Genomic DNA, 14,028 nt, shown 5'->3' with positions numbered 1-14,028 from the left:
AAGTCTTAAATTCAGTATTTTAAATCCTATGTTTTGAGGCTAATACGAAATTATATAATGTATGATACAGGGTTATCAGATATCTAATAATTTTTTGAAATTAGGTTGTTTTTTGTTTTTTTGCAGATTTCAGGTTACAAACTGAGAAGTTTATGCATAATCAAGTATGGTATGGTTGCCAGAAAAGCCTAAAAATTACTACTTAGAAAATTTAAGACTGTTTACCCCCATTGTCTTGTACTTGCAAGCTAACTTGTACTTATTCTTGTGAAAGCACTGTCATCTTTTAGTAGCAAATTTTGATAACGTTTCTCGTGGGAAAAAAATCAGTATCTATCTTTAGAACAATGTAATTATAATGTGGGAAGCAAGAATGAATGAGAGAGAATGTATGTGTGTGTGTGTGTGTGTGTGTGTCTTTCAATAGTTTATGCCAGCAATCTTTGCTTGAATGTTTAAGATGCCTTCAGTGTGATGCTGGCCAATAGATGATTGCAATTTAAAATGTCATTACTGTGCAGGCTTGGAGAACTAACATTCCATGATGTAGTTTGTTTCTGATGAGATGATTGTAGGTACACTTTTCTCATTATCCAATCATCTGTGGGATACTGAGTTTTCTAATGTGCCATTATCTATTTTTATTCAGCAATTATGTTCAAAATACAGTACAATATTTTAAAATAGACTAAATTGTTAAAAATAAAGTAGTAGATGTGTGTAAGGAAACTTTGTAAAATAGTTATGAGTCCTACCCAGTAGCAACTTCTGGCATTCAAGCAGGATTCCATTATGTAAATATCTGTAACACATTTATAATAAGTTGTGTAGTTTGTTCTGCATCCATACTACACTATTTGCTAAAGTCTCAGTGCCATCTCCTAATGAGACTGACATTTAAAAACCTATATGGAATATCCTTGATAATTCAAGGATATATCCCACCTGCCTAAGTTCCAACCTGGGAAACATTCAAATTATACAAATGACATTTCAGGACTTTTAAGTATGAAAATAATAGGAATTTTATTGTTTGGCTTATTAAAAATGAAAGCATTTTTAGTTGATAATTCTATTCTAAAATTTTTTTAACTGATTTTATAATTTTAAAGTAATCAATTTCTAATCATGATTTTGCCATAGTTATGCTAAGGAGTTGATCTCAAAGGCACAAAATACGAATTCTGCAAGAAGACTATTTTTTATTGTAGTTTGGATGGGTTAGGAAAAGCCTCAATTTTTGACTCTGCTAAGTCCTTCAGTGCATTTTTCTTTCATTTTATTATTTATGCAAGTTAAAGTTCTTTGGTAACAGGAATTCTTGCAACTGTAAAATAAAACTACATAGATGTAAGAAGTCATGTAAACGGTTAATGAGCTTACCAAGGTTAGCAAAACTTTCATTGTAAATCAGTCTGTACTCAGCAAATAAAAATCATTATTAGTTGTATAAACACAAATTCCATTTTGACTTTCAGAATGTCACACTACTTCTGTACCTAGCATTTTGAGTCCTTATATTTGCAATGTTACACAAACTGTACTATTTTCTTTTATGTGCAGTTTGCATGAGTAAACCATCAGAGAATAAATTCTATCTTTAAATTATGTTCATAATTTGCTTGTTCTTACCTATCTTTCATTATGTAACATCACCTGATACGGTTTTTTCCGTCAGGGCATTTATCATCTGAGAAGAACCTGATATTCTCTTTCTCTAAAAATTTATTCCTTCTCAGAGACCTTTTAACCCCAGGGTGCTCGGGCCTTGTTCCTCTTCTCTGCATTCACCTTAAGCCCCACTCATATGCAATGAACCTTATGTCCCCAGCCCAGAATACTCCCTCAACTTCAGCCACACACAGATCCACCAGCATTTGGCATGGCTTGGTGACTGCCTAACAAAACCCCTGAAACATAACATACCCAACACTGAATTCTTAATCCCCCCCCGCCCTACCCTCAACCATACTCCTCCCACAGTCCTTCGTAAGTCAAGTGATGACAACTCCATTCTTCCAGTTGCTTAAGCCAGAACAACTTTGTTGTCATCCTTGAATCCTCTCTTTTCTCAGAGCCCACATCCGGCCCATCAGGAAATGCTGTTTGCTTTACCTTCACAATAATCCAGAATTCAACCACTTCTCACCGTTGACACTGCTATCACCCTGAACTATGCCCTCATCGTTCCTCACCCGCTTCCCTATGTTTGTCTCATAACTGCCTCCTTGCTTCTACCTTGCCCTCTACAGCCCATCTCTAACAGCAGCTAGAGTGATGCTTTTCAAACATAAATCAGGTTACAGCACCCTTCTACACCAAATCCTGGAGTGGCTCCTCACTGCACTCAGAGCCAGAGTCCTGACAGTGGCCTACAAGATGATCTGTTCCCCAGTCCCCATCCGCTAACATCTCTGACCTCATCTACCACACTGTTCTATTTGGTGAATGAGTGCTAGTGGTGTCAGTCACGGTTCTAGACACTTGGAATATACTAACAGCCAAAACACAAAAATCCTTGCCCTTGCGCAGCTTACACTCTAAAGAGAGTGGGGAGAAGGTGTTGGGGAACAATGAGTACAATAAATAAACACATGGTGTATTATTTTAGAAGTGGTGAATGCTAAGTAAAGAAACAGAGATACCAGTTTTGCTGGAGAGCATGTGGAGTGACATTCCAGTCTTCTCTCTCAGATTGAACCAATCTAAAGAGATGCAAAGAATCACATGGCTATTTTTATTTTAAGGTACACATTCTAGCAAATGTGCTTAATGTAGATTACATGATATTAGATTAAAGATTTCATGAAGACAAGCTGATGTATGTCTGTAACAAAATTCAATGAATGAATGATAGATTAAAAGATCAAACCCATGTTTGCTTTGACTTACTTGAGAAGAAAGATAATCACTTGTCTCTGGTGTGTACTTATTATTAAATGTGGTTTTGTTAATTCTACATCTCAGATTATAGAGTTTAATGCTTGACACGAAGAATTTATTTGTGAGAATATAATTACAGGAGAATCCTTTTCCTCCTGTGCCCTCATCTTATATAAATACGCACAGACACACACACACAAAATACCTAGAAAACACGGTTATCAAAGCCATTAGTTCCAAAATAAAGACATGTAGAAGAAAAATAATTTTAATCTGACTTTTCTAGATTATCTTGACCACAGGATAATAGTTACTTTTGAGGCAATTAAAGATATGCCATTTTATTTGTGTCTGATGTAGTTATGAAAAACCATTTCTTTAAATTTTTAACAAATACAAATAAGTTTTTCCTGTAATTCTCTCACATGGTTTAAAAAATAAAAGTGCAGGTCTTTCCAGACTCTCTGTAACTAGAGATTGAGACTCTGGCTTTCATTGAGGCACAGAGCCTAGAGATCCTAGAGAGCTGGCATCCTATGTGGGGAAAAACACCTCACAAAATGTAAAATGAAGACCTTTCTGGAGAAATAAATAGTCCTACCACTTAAGTAAGTGGTGAGTTGCCAATTACATATATTGCCATAGGTTTAAAAATGAGATCAGTGAAAATGTTTTCAAAATTAAGCGATTAGTTTTAAAGGCCGCGTGACATTGGAACCTATAATAAAAGAGAAAATACGTGTGTTATATTTCTATCATAACAGTCCAAAGCACCAAATCAAATGTTATTTGTCAAATTATCAAATATATCACAGCAGTCAAACTAGAAGTTTTCTGTTATTCAGTAATAGACCAATGAGTTGCATCTTTTTTCCTCGAATGTACATGCAAATTTTTCCAGTAGCCTTCTGAAAAGAGGATGTCATTAGTATATCTTTGTCACAGTCACAATGCTTTCCCTTGCTGCTTTATTTTCTTTAGATTTTGTATTTAAGACCTCATTCCTTGAGCTAGAATTTTTTCTTTCCTTTTCGTTTCTTTTTTTGGTGAGGGAGAGTGGCCCTGAGCGAGCATCTGTTGCCAATCTCCCTCTTTTAGCTTGAGGAAGATTGTCCCTGAGCTAACATGTGTGCCGATCTTCCTCTATTTTGTATGTGGGACCCTGCCACAGTGTGGCTTGATGAGTGGTGTGTAAGTCTGTGCCCGGGATCCCTACAACCCACAAACCCTAAGCTGCCGAAGCAGAGCATGCAAACTTAACCACTATGCCACCAGGGCAGCCCTGGAACTAGAATTATTTTAACAAAACAGTTGCCATAGTTTTGTCATGCATTGCCTCAATTAATTGGGCAAGTATTCCTGACTCTAAATCTTGTTTTTAACCATGTCAATTATGTCAAATAAAGGTTGATTTACTTTATTTACTTAATTTTACAGTAGGTTTTGCTTTCTGTGAAAGTAAACAAAAGAGAATGTTCTCCCAAAAGAGCACCTTTTAAAATTATTTTTGCTTTAATAATTTTTTTAAAGCATGTCAAATTGAGATGCTGTTTTCCATAGCCAGACACAAAATTAGGCTAAAATTATTTAATGGGGTTTACTTAGCAGGATTTAAGTTGATAAGAGTTGTCTATTATGAGATTCTCATAATTGGGAACACATGCATTTTGTGATGTTTCTGAGGAAATGAGAAAATTTGTCAATACTATTATCTTCAAAAGTAAACCCTTTCACATTATCCATTAATACTGTATTATCTATTTTGTTTTGATTTATTTTGTCTACCAATAATTTATCTCTGTGTAATTTACGTTCCTCTGTCCATTTTGGGGAGGTGTGCTTGTTAAACTTTATTGTCATAGGTTCTAATTAACCTCAATGAAAACATGAGTTAGGTAATAAAACTATCTTAGCATTGATTAACCTGGGTGTTTAATAAATTATTCAACAGAGTAATTGGCTTTCCCCAATTGCTAAATTTTTAGGAAAATGCTTCCATTACATCTTAATTTATTCAGCTCAGCTAATGGTTTCTGAGGTGACTTCCAGCACCAGGAGGCAACCTGCTGTATCCTAATCAGCCACATCAATAGCCTAAGTTAACATATTGCCAGCAAAGTTCTTCAGATCTTTTTCATGGTATTGAAGACCAAATAAAAGTGCCTGCAGCTCTTTTTTTATGGACTAGACTATATTTGTGACAAGGTAACATGAGATAACAATTTTGAAAATATCTAAGATATGCTTCCAGTGTCATTTTCATTAATGTGTCCTATTTATTGTAGAAGCTGTATAAGCACTTCAAAAGTAGTTAACTTTGGGGCCAGCCCTGGGGTCGAGTGGTGAAGTTCACACATTCCACTTTGGCAGCCCAGGGTTTCTCTGGTTCAGATCCTGGGCACAGACCTAGCACTGCTCATCAAGCCATGCTGAGACGGCCTCCCACATAGCAGAGCCAGAAGAACCTACAACTAGAATATACAACTATGTACCAGGGGGCTTTGGGGAGAAGAATCAAAAAAAAAGGTTGGTAACAGATGTTAGCTCAGGTGCCAAAAAAAAAAAAAAAAAGATAACGTTTTAGAAAATGTCCAACTTATCCAAAATTCACAAATATGTGGAGGTTAAACAACATGTTAGTGAACAATCAATAGATCAAAGAATAAAAAAATACCTTGAGACAAATGAAAACGGAAATACAACATATTAAAATTTAAGGGATGCAGCAAAAGCAGTTCTAAGAGGGAATTTCATAGCTATAAATGTCTACGTCAAGAAACAAGAAAAATCTCAAATAACCTAACTTCACACCTCAAGGAACTAAAATAAGAACAAAGCCCAAAGTTAGTAGAAGGAAGGAAATAACAAAGATCAGAATTGAAATAAGCAAAATAGAGACTAAAAAGACAATTAAAAAGACCAATGAAACTAAGAGCTGGTTCTTTGATTAAAAAAAAGATTAAAAAAAAATTGATAAACCTTTAGCTAGACTCAAGAAAAAAGAGACAGGACTCAAATAAAACAAAAATGAAAGAGGAGACACTACAACTGATACCACAGAAATACAAAGGATCATAAGAGACTACTATGAACAGTTATACACCAACAAATTTGACAACCTAGAATAAATGGATAAATTCCTAGAAACATACAACCTACCAAGACTGACTCATGAATAGAAAATCTGAAGAGTCCAATTACCAGTAAGGAGATTGAATCAGTAATCAAAAGCCTTCCGACAAACAAAAGTCCAGGACCAGACAGCTCCACTGGTGAATTCTACCAAACATTCAATGAGAATTAATACAATCTTTCTCAAACTCTTCAAAAAAACAGAAGAGGAGAGAACTCTTCCAAACTCATTTTATGAGGCCAGCATTACCCTGATATCAAAATCAGACAAAGTCACCACAAGAAAAGAAAATTACAGTCCATATCCCTGATGAACATAGATGCAAAAATCCTCAATGAAACATTAGCAAACCAAATTTAACAATACACTAAAAGGATCGTACATCCTGATCAAGAGGGATTTATTCCAGGATTCAAGGATGGTTCAACATCTGCAAATCAATGTGATACACCACATTAACAAAATGAAGAGTAAAATCATATGGTCATCTCAATAGATGCAGAAAAAGAATTTGGCAAAATTCAACATCCATTTATGATAAAAACTCTCAACGAAGCAGTATAGAGGGAACATACTTCAACCTAATAAAGGCGGTATATGGCCAGCCCACGGCTGGCATCCTACTCAGCAGTGAAAAGTTGAAGGCTGAACGTTTTTCCTCTAAGATCAGGAACAAAACAAGGATGCCCACTTTTGCCACTTGTATTCAACATAGTATTGGAAGTCCTAGTCAGAGCAATTAGGCAAGAAAAAGATAAAAGGCATCCAAATTGGAAAGGAAGAAGTGAAACTGCCGCTATTTGCAGATGACATGACATTAAACACAGAAAACCCTAAAGACTCGACCAAAAAACTGTTGGAACTAATTAGCACATTCAGGAAAGCTGCAGGATCTAAAATCAATATACAGAAATCTGTTGCATTTCTATATACTAATAACAAACTATCAGAAAGAGGAATTAAGAAAACAATCCTATTTACAGTTGCATCAAAAAGAATAAAATACCTAGGAATCAACTAAGGAGGCAAAAGACACACGCTGAAAACTACAAGACATTGGTGAAAGAAATTGAAGAAGATAAAAATAAATGGAAAGATATTCTGTGCTCATGGATTGAAAGAATTAATATTGTTAAAATGTCTATACTACCCAAAGCAATGTACAGATTTAATGCACAAAAACAAAAAATTTAAAAACTGAGCTCATAGATACAGAGAACAGATTGGTGGCTGCCAGAGGTGGGCAGGGGGGTGTTGTGTGAAATGAGCGAAAGGGGTCAAAAGGTACAAACTTCCAGCCCAGTTATGAAACAAATAAGTCACGCGGAAGTAATGTACAGCACAGAGACCATAGTTAATACTGTAGTGCATATTTGGAAGCTGCAGAGAGAATAAATCTTAAAAGTTCTCATCACCAAAATAATTTTTTAATAACTATATATAGTGACAGATGTTAACCACACTTATCGTGGGGATCATTTCACAATACATACAAACATCAAATCATTATGTTATACATCTGAAACTAGTATAACGTCATATGTCAATTATACCTCAATAAAAAAAATCACTGGGTAAAAGATGTGTGCATTAGTTTTCAATTTGTATAACAAGTTACCACAAACTTCTCGGCCTACAACACCACCTATTTATCATCTCACGGTTTCTGTCGGTCAGAAGTCTGGGCGTGGCATAGCTGGCTCCTCTGCCTGGAGTCTCACAGCTGAAATCAGGGTGTTGGCTGGGCCCGCAACCTCATTTGAGGCTCTGGATCCTCTTCCAGGCTCACTGGTTGTTGACAGCATTCAGTTTCTTACAGTCACAGGACTGAGGTCACTGCTTTCTTCCTGGCGATCAACTGGAGGCTGTTCTTACATCCCGGAGGCCACCCCCATTCCCTACCCGCGCTCCGCTCCACAATATGGCGACTTGCTCCCGTAAGGCCAGTGGGAGAATCTTACTTTGAATCTGTCTGACCTCATTAAAGGGCTCATCTGAGTAGGCCAGGCTTACTCGGAATCACCTCAGTTTTGAGAAATTCCACGTCGACCGATTGGAAACCATAAGTACATGTGCAAAATCCCTTCTCCCATATCAGTAACGGAACCACAGGAGTGACAACCCAGCGTATTCACAGGTCCCGCTCACACGCAAGGGGAGAGCATTGTACAAGGTGGGCACACAAAGTGAAAAATGGGTGAGAAAAAAAATAGAACCGAGCATCTAAGAGCTGTGGGACAATACCACATTGAGAACTTGACAGAAGCATTATTTGAAGAAATAACAACCAAGTATTTTCTAAAAATAGTGACCATCAAACCATAAACCAAAGAAGCTTAGAGAAACCCAAGCAGATAAACACACACAAAAAAAATCACACTCAGACACACATATGCAAATTATTGAAAATTAAATATAACTCTTGAAGACAATCAGCCAAAAGATTATGTGCAGGGGAAAATGATCAGAATTACAGCTGACTTCCTGGCCAAAACTGAGAAAGCTTCCTCAGTGAATCCTTTCAAGTCCTTGGGGGGGAAAGTGATGAACCCAGATTTCTATACCCAATGAAAATATCTTTCAAAGTTGAAGGAAAAAATAAAGACTTTTTTAGACAAGCAAATACTCAAAGAATTTAATACCAGCAGAGTTTCACCGCAGGGAATGTCAAAGGAAGTTCTTCAGGAAGAAGAAATATAGTAACAGACAGACACTTGGATTGACAAAAACAAAATTTTCCAGAAATGGTTAAAATGAACATAAATATAAAAGCTGTTTTTTCTTATGTCTAATTGCTCTAAAAGATCATTGACTGTCTAAAACAAAAATAATAGCAATGTAGGTTTATAGCATGTGCAAAAATAATGTATGTGATCACAATAGCACAACAGATAGAGGGAGAAATCGGGATAAAGCTGCTGTAAGGCTCTTAGACTGTATGTGAAGTAATGTGATATTTAAAGAGAGGCTGTGAATAGGCAAAGATGAATATTGTAAATCCTAGGGCAACCACTAAAAAGAAGAGGTATAAACAATATCCTTTTTAAAGAACTCCTATAAACTATAAATTAACATGAAAAGACAAATATTACAACCAAAAAAATAGACAAGGACAAGGAAAGACAAACAGAAAAGGAAACCCAAACAACCAACAAACACAGTATGTTTAAAAATATTCAACCCCAATATTATCCAGGGAAATGTAAATGAAAACAAAATGAGATAAAAATTTCTCATCAAATTGGAAAAATAAATCAGATGTGACCAAGTATTGGGGGAGGCTGTGGGAAATCGGAACTCCCATACACTGTTGGTGGACGCACAAATTGGTGCAATGACTTTGAAGAGCAGCTTTGCAAGACGTTATAAAGCTGAAGCCATACACATCCTCCCACTCAGCAATGTCACTTCGCATGTCTAATTATCTCTACATGCAAATGTTTCATAATTTAAAATAAAATTTAAAAGTGTAAATATTCAGCAATTCTAGATAAAAACCAAATAATTTGACTAAAATTACACTAAATTTTTTTTTTAGTAGCTCATTGCCAGTTTTTCTCATAACAACCTGCTTTTTAAAACATCATGACCAGATGCCAGTATGTTACTTTTTGAGGCTATTTGTAATCTTAAATATACACAAATCTTTACACGAAGATGAGATTCAGTAGACTGGTATTTGAAACAGGTGCCCAGTGATTTTATCCCCTAAAATGCTATTGCTGACCGGTTTTTCTTATATTCACTATGCTTCTGAGGTTCTATTTCTACGTTTGAGCGCAATATAAATACTCCTTTGGACAGAGAAGAGATATGGATTCAGTACTGCATCGTACTCCTTTAAGACAAAGCAAAATGAATCCAGTTGAAACAACTCATCTCAAAATAGAGCAGAACTTCTTTCTAAAATTTGGAAAAACAAATATTATATCTTCCTAAACAGAAAGTCTATTAGGAAAATTTTATTTAGAAGGAAAGCCATAGTTGGGAATCAAAAAAAAGTTTTAAGCTCTTAAATTCAGCTCTGACTGTAAATTAGTAGATTATAGTTATGTTCTACTTGATGAATAACAAGCAGAAGCCACTAAGAAATTCACTACAAAAACATTGCATGGGAACCCAATGAATATTACACAACATTAACATCATGATTTATGTTCTAATTACAATCACATAAAAAGACGCATAGGATAAGAGGAAATAAATATATTTTAAAAGAAAAAAAATAAAACTAATGCTTCTGCTTTCCCAATGATTTAATTCAACATTTAGTTTTTGCAATTGTGGAATTCTTTTTTTTGGAAGTTTGCTGTTGCTTGGAAAATTTCAAGATGGCAGGTAGAGCTAATGTGGACAGCAACCCTACCTCCTCCAGAGACATAAAAATGCTATATATTTGAAATATTTTAATACGTAGCTGAGCTATAAAGCAAGAAGAGTGACACAAAGATGACGCCCCACAGCAGAGAGTTGGATTTGAAGTCAAACGTCCTTTGGAGCTCACCTGACTTGTCTATCAGACTTACAGGCAGCCAGGAGAGCCGTCCAGGCTGCGAGGGAGAGGCTGCTCCTGGGCTCCCCTTGTGAGGCCAGGCCCAGGCCAGTGTGGTCCCAGTAAAACTCCACTCACCAGCGGGGGAACCGACTGTGCATCTTTCCAGCAATATCCCTACACTGAGGAGATGGAGCACAATTTTCGATGGAAGGTTGTCATCTCTGCAACAGTCCAGCTCTTTGGCTGCTAAATATTAAGCACACTCTTCTCCCCACACTGAACATGTCTCACCTCCCAAAGGAAGAAAACCCAAATTTCCAACAAGGTACTGCATCCAGTTCCAAGGCCAGTGCTGAGAGGGGAGACTGAAGCACAGACGTCTCTATCAGATCTGCGTGCGGCTCTGTGGCCCCTAGCAGCACGTGAACTGACAGACATGTTATCTTCCTCAGAACCCTAACGCTCCCCCTATACCATTGCAAATCAAGGACAGGATAACTACAATAGAAACTTCCCTCCTGGGGGGCTGGCTCCTTGGCCAAGTGGTTTAGTCCCCGTGCTCCACTGCGGCTGCCCAGGGTTTCGCTGGTTCGGCTCCTGGGCGCGGACATGGCACCGCTCGTCAGGCCACGTTGAGGCGGCATCCCACATCCCACAACTAGAAGGACCTGTAACTAAGATATACAACTATGTATGGCGGGTTTGGGAAGATAAAGCAGGAAAAAAAAAAGAAGAAGAAGATTGGCAACAGTTGTTAGCTCAGGTGCCAATCTTTAAAAAAAAAAAAAAGAAAAGAAACTTCCCTCCAAAAAAAACGGACTGATGGAGATACATAGCGATTATTGGTCTGTAGCAATGATGAAATCTGATATTTCAGGCATCATGAGGACCATCTTTTCTGGCATTTGGGGAATTTCCTCGGTTAGACCTGATTTTGCTTGTCGGTGGAATTCCTCTCCCCTTTGTGGCCCCTGGATCACCTTTCTGGAGGCTCTTCCATGTTCATTATCCTCCTTGGCCATACCTCTGGTGACTTGGAGATTATGCCCTCCTTGGGAGCCTCCAGATTTCACAGCCTACTTTCTGCCTTTGCAAGTTTGGGGGCCAGAGGTTGTTTCAACCTGTTCAAGGCTGTTAGTCTAGTCTCACAGATTCTTCTGTGAGGTAACTTTCTCAAAATCTCAACTGGCTTATGAACTATGTGCTTCAAGTGAGTTTCATGAGCCAGTAGGCCCACCCAACATTCATTCCTAGACATACCTTTCCAAACATCCCCAGCCTGGTTTACCACATTGCTGTCTCCTTCCCAGGCCTCTCTCGCTCTCTAATCCATGGCAGCTTGAAGTCATCAGACTGAGGTGAGGAGGCTCACTTCTTTGCTGCTGGGTTCAGTCTTGACTGGCCTTTGACATTCAAACCCTTTCTCAATGTCTCTTCTTCTTCAGAGTTAGGAGCAGGTGGCCTCTGCAGCTCTGCCACTCTAGTCCCCTCAGACCTGGACAAGACAGCTGCAGCCCAGAGCCCTGTATTCCAGCGCGTTCCTCTCTCACTTGAGAGCTGATGCTCCACCTGGCACAGTATAACCGGTAACCTTAAACAGCTGCTCCCATAACTGATGCCTCTCAGGCCCCAGAAAACACTTCTCTACATCTCTTTCATATGTCATCAAAACAAAAGTAAACACAGTGGAGTGTCATGAAGTTTTGTGGGCTGTGTCACTGCTGATGTCAGAGATGAACATTCGTTTGTAGCTCAGGGAAGAATTGAAGAGTGCAAGTGCTTCGTTAAGAAAACCTCAAATTAACTTGTCAAATCTCATCTCTCAACATGAATGCAATAGGTTCTTGTACAAAGTATCATTTTCACAGTAATGTCAAATGCCCATTTGCTTTTCTTGTTCCAATTTGTAGCATTGTCAAAAGATGCACAAGACATCTGAGAAACATTGTGCAATATTAATAATTCATATTCCTCAAATTTGTAAATATCAGGTGATACCAGTGCCTTTTATATTGGCAACTAGATGGACATTGAACACTAGAATTGCAATAAAAATTATAAAATATTGGGGCTGGCCCCGTGGCCGAGTGGTTAAGTTCGTGCACTCCGCTGCAGGTGGCCCAGTGTTTCATTGGTTCGAATCCTGGGCACGGACATGGCACTGCTCATCAAACCACGCTGAGGCAGCGTCCCACATACCACAACTAGAAGGACCCACAACAAAGAATATACAACTATGTACCAGGGGGCTTTGGGGAGAAAAAGGAAAAAATAAAATCTTTTAAAAAAAAATATCAATAAGATTTCATTAAAATTTAAATATATTAAAATTGTGCTTACTTAAATAATTGATAAGTTTGAAATTCATTACTTATAATTTTATTTTACCTTTTCAAAGATAATTTTACCTTTATGGGAGAACATAGTGGTTTTGTAAACAAAATTTTAGTTTTTTATTTTTGCATTTATATAATTTTCCATTTTGATGAAATTATATTTAAATTTTTTGTACTTTGAATAATGGCTTTTCCTTTAACCCTTTATATCACTACTATAAAGAGAACAGAAATTGTGTAAGATTCTTATTACAACAACCTAATTAGTGATTTTATTAAAATGAAGGCAAGAATAAATATATCAAATGTCATGAATTTTGTGTTTTAGTTTTCTTACTAATGTAAAGATTATTGGCCAATCAGAGAACACCCAAAATACATGCAACAATTAGTACATACAGCCGTCACTGACATTTTGCTGACTCTCAGTCATAAAAAAATAGCTTTACTTGATTTTTTTATTTTCTCATTATGGAACATATTTGTCAAGACAGGAGGATAGAATATTTTTTATTTAATTGTTATACTAGTTTCGAACCCTCAAATATCTAGACAACTGGCATATTTTTGTACTCGGGCTCCAGACCTCAGAAATGTTATGGGCAGGCCTACCTACAAGGCTTCCGGTTTCAGGATGCTCTTTATTCCTTTTCATTTCTGCATGCACATTGGCCCATTCTTATCATCTTAAATGTTGCTTGTCACAGCACCAAAGCGGGCCGGGGAGTCAGGGCAAGAACTCTTGAGGATCTCAAACCAGCAACTACAGAGATCACAAATATCATTTCTACTCACAACCCAGAACTAGTCACATAGCTTAACTCAGGCACGAGGGGACTGGAAGTGAAGAACTGGGGGATTTGGTCAGCCCAGTTGTGCATTATTTTCCTATTTCATGGATAAGGCAATGAAAGGTTAAGTAACCAAGGTTACATGGCTACACAGGCAACATAGTCAGAATTTGAACACAGGCAGTTGGGCTCTTGATCCTGCGTCCTTAACCACTACACTGCACAAATCCTCTGGGAATCTGACGAAATCTTGGGAAGTGCTCTGAACACGCGCAAGATGTAAAATCAGGGTTCTAGTTGATCTCATTAAGTTCTCAAGGACACAAGAAAAGCCAAATAATATCTAAGAGCAATTTTTTACAGTGTTCAGACCCTAGAACTCTACACCCA

General features: G+C 37.4%; 1 protein-coding gene across 11 annotated transcripts in view; it reads left to right on the top strand.

The window, feature by feature from the left end:
- Window positions 1-1,608, top strand: part of ATF2 (activating transcription factor 2) — a 73,264-nt gene extending 71,656 nt beyond the window's left edge. For all 11 annotated transcript variants that reach the window (XM_070241261.1, XM_070241257.1, XM_070241244.1 and 8 more), the window contains one exon: window positions 127-1,608. In XM_070241261.1, coding sequence (XP_070097362.1) covers window positions 127-192 — 66 coding nt within the window. In that variant the 3' untranslated portion in view covers window positions 193-1,608. The remainder of the gene's footprint in view (window positions 1-126) is intronic.
- The last annotated feature ends 12,420 nt before the right edge of the window (window positions 1,609-14,028 follow it).

Source organism: Equus caballus, chromosome 18 (genome assembly GCF_041296265.1).
Source record: "Equus caballus isolate H_3958 breed thoroughbred chromosome 18, TB-T2T, whole genome shotgun sequence".
NCBI lineage: Eukaryota > Metazoa > Chordata > Mammalia > Perissodactyla > Equidae > Equus > Equus caballus.
The sequence above is the reverse complement of the archived record's forward strand: the minus strand, read 5'-3'. Positions and strand labels throughout refer to the sequence as shown.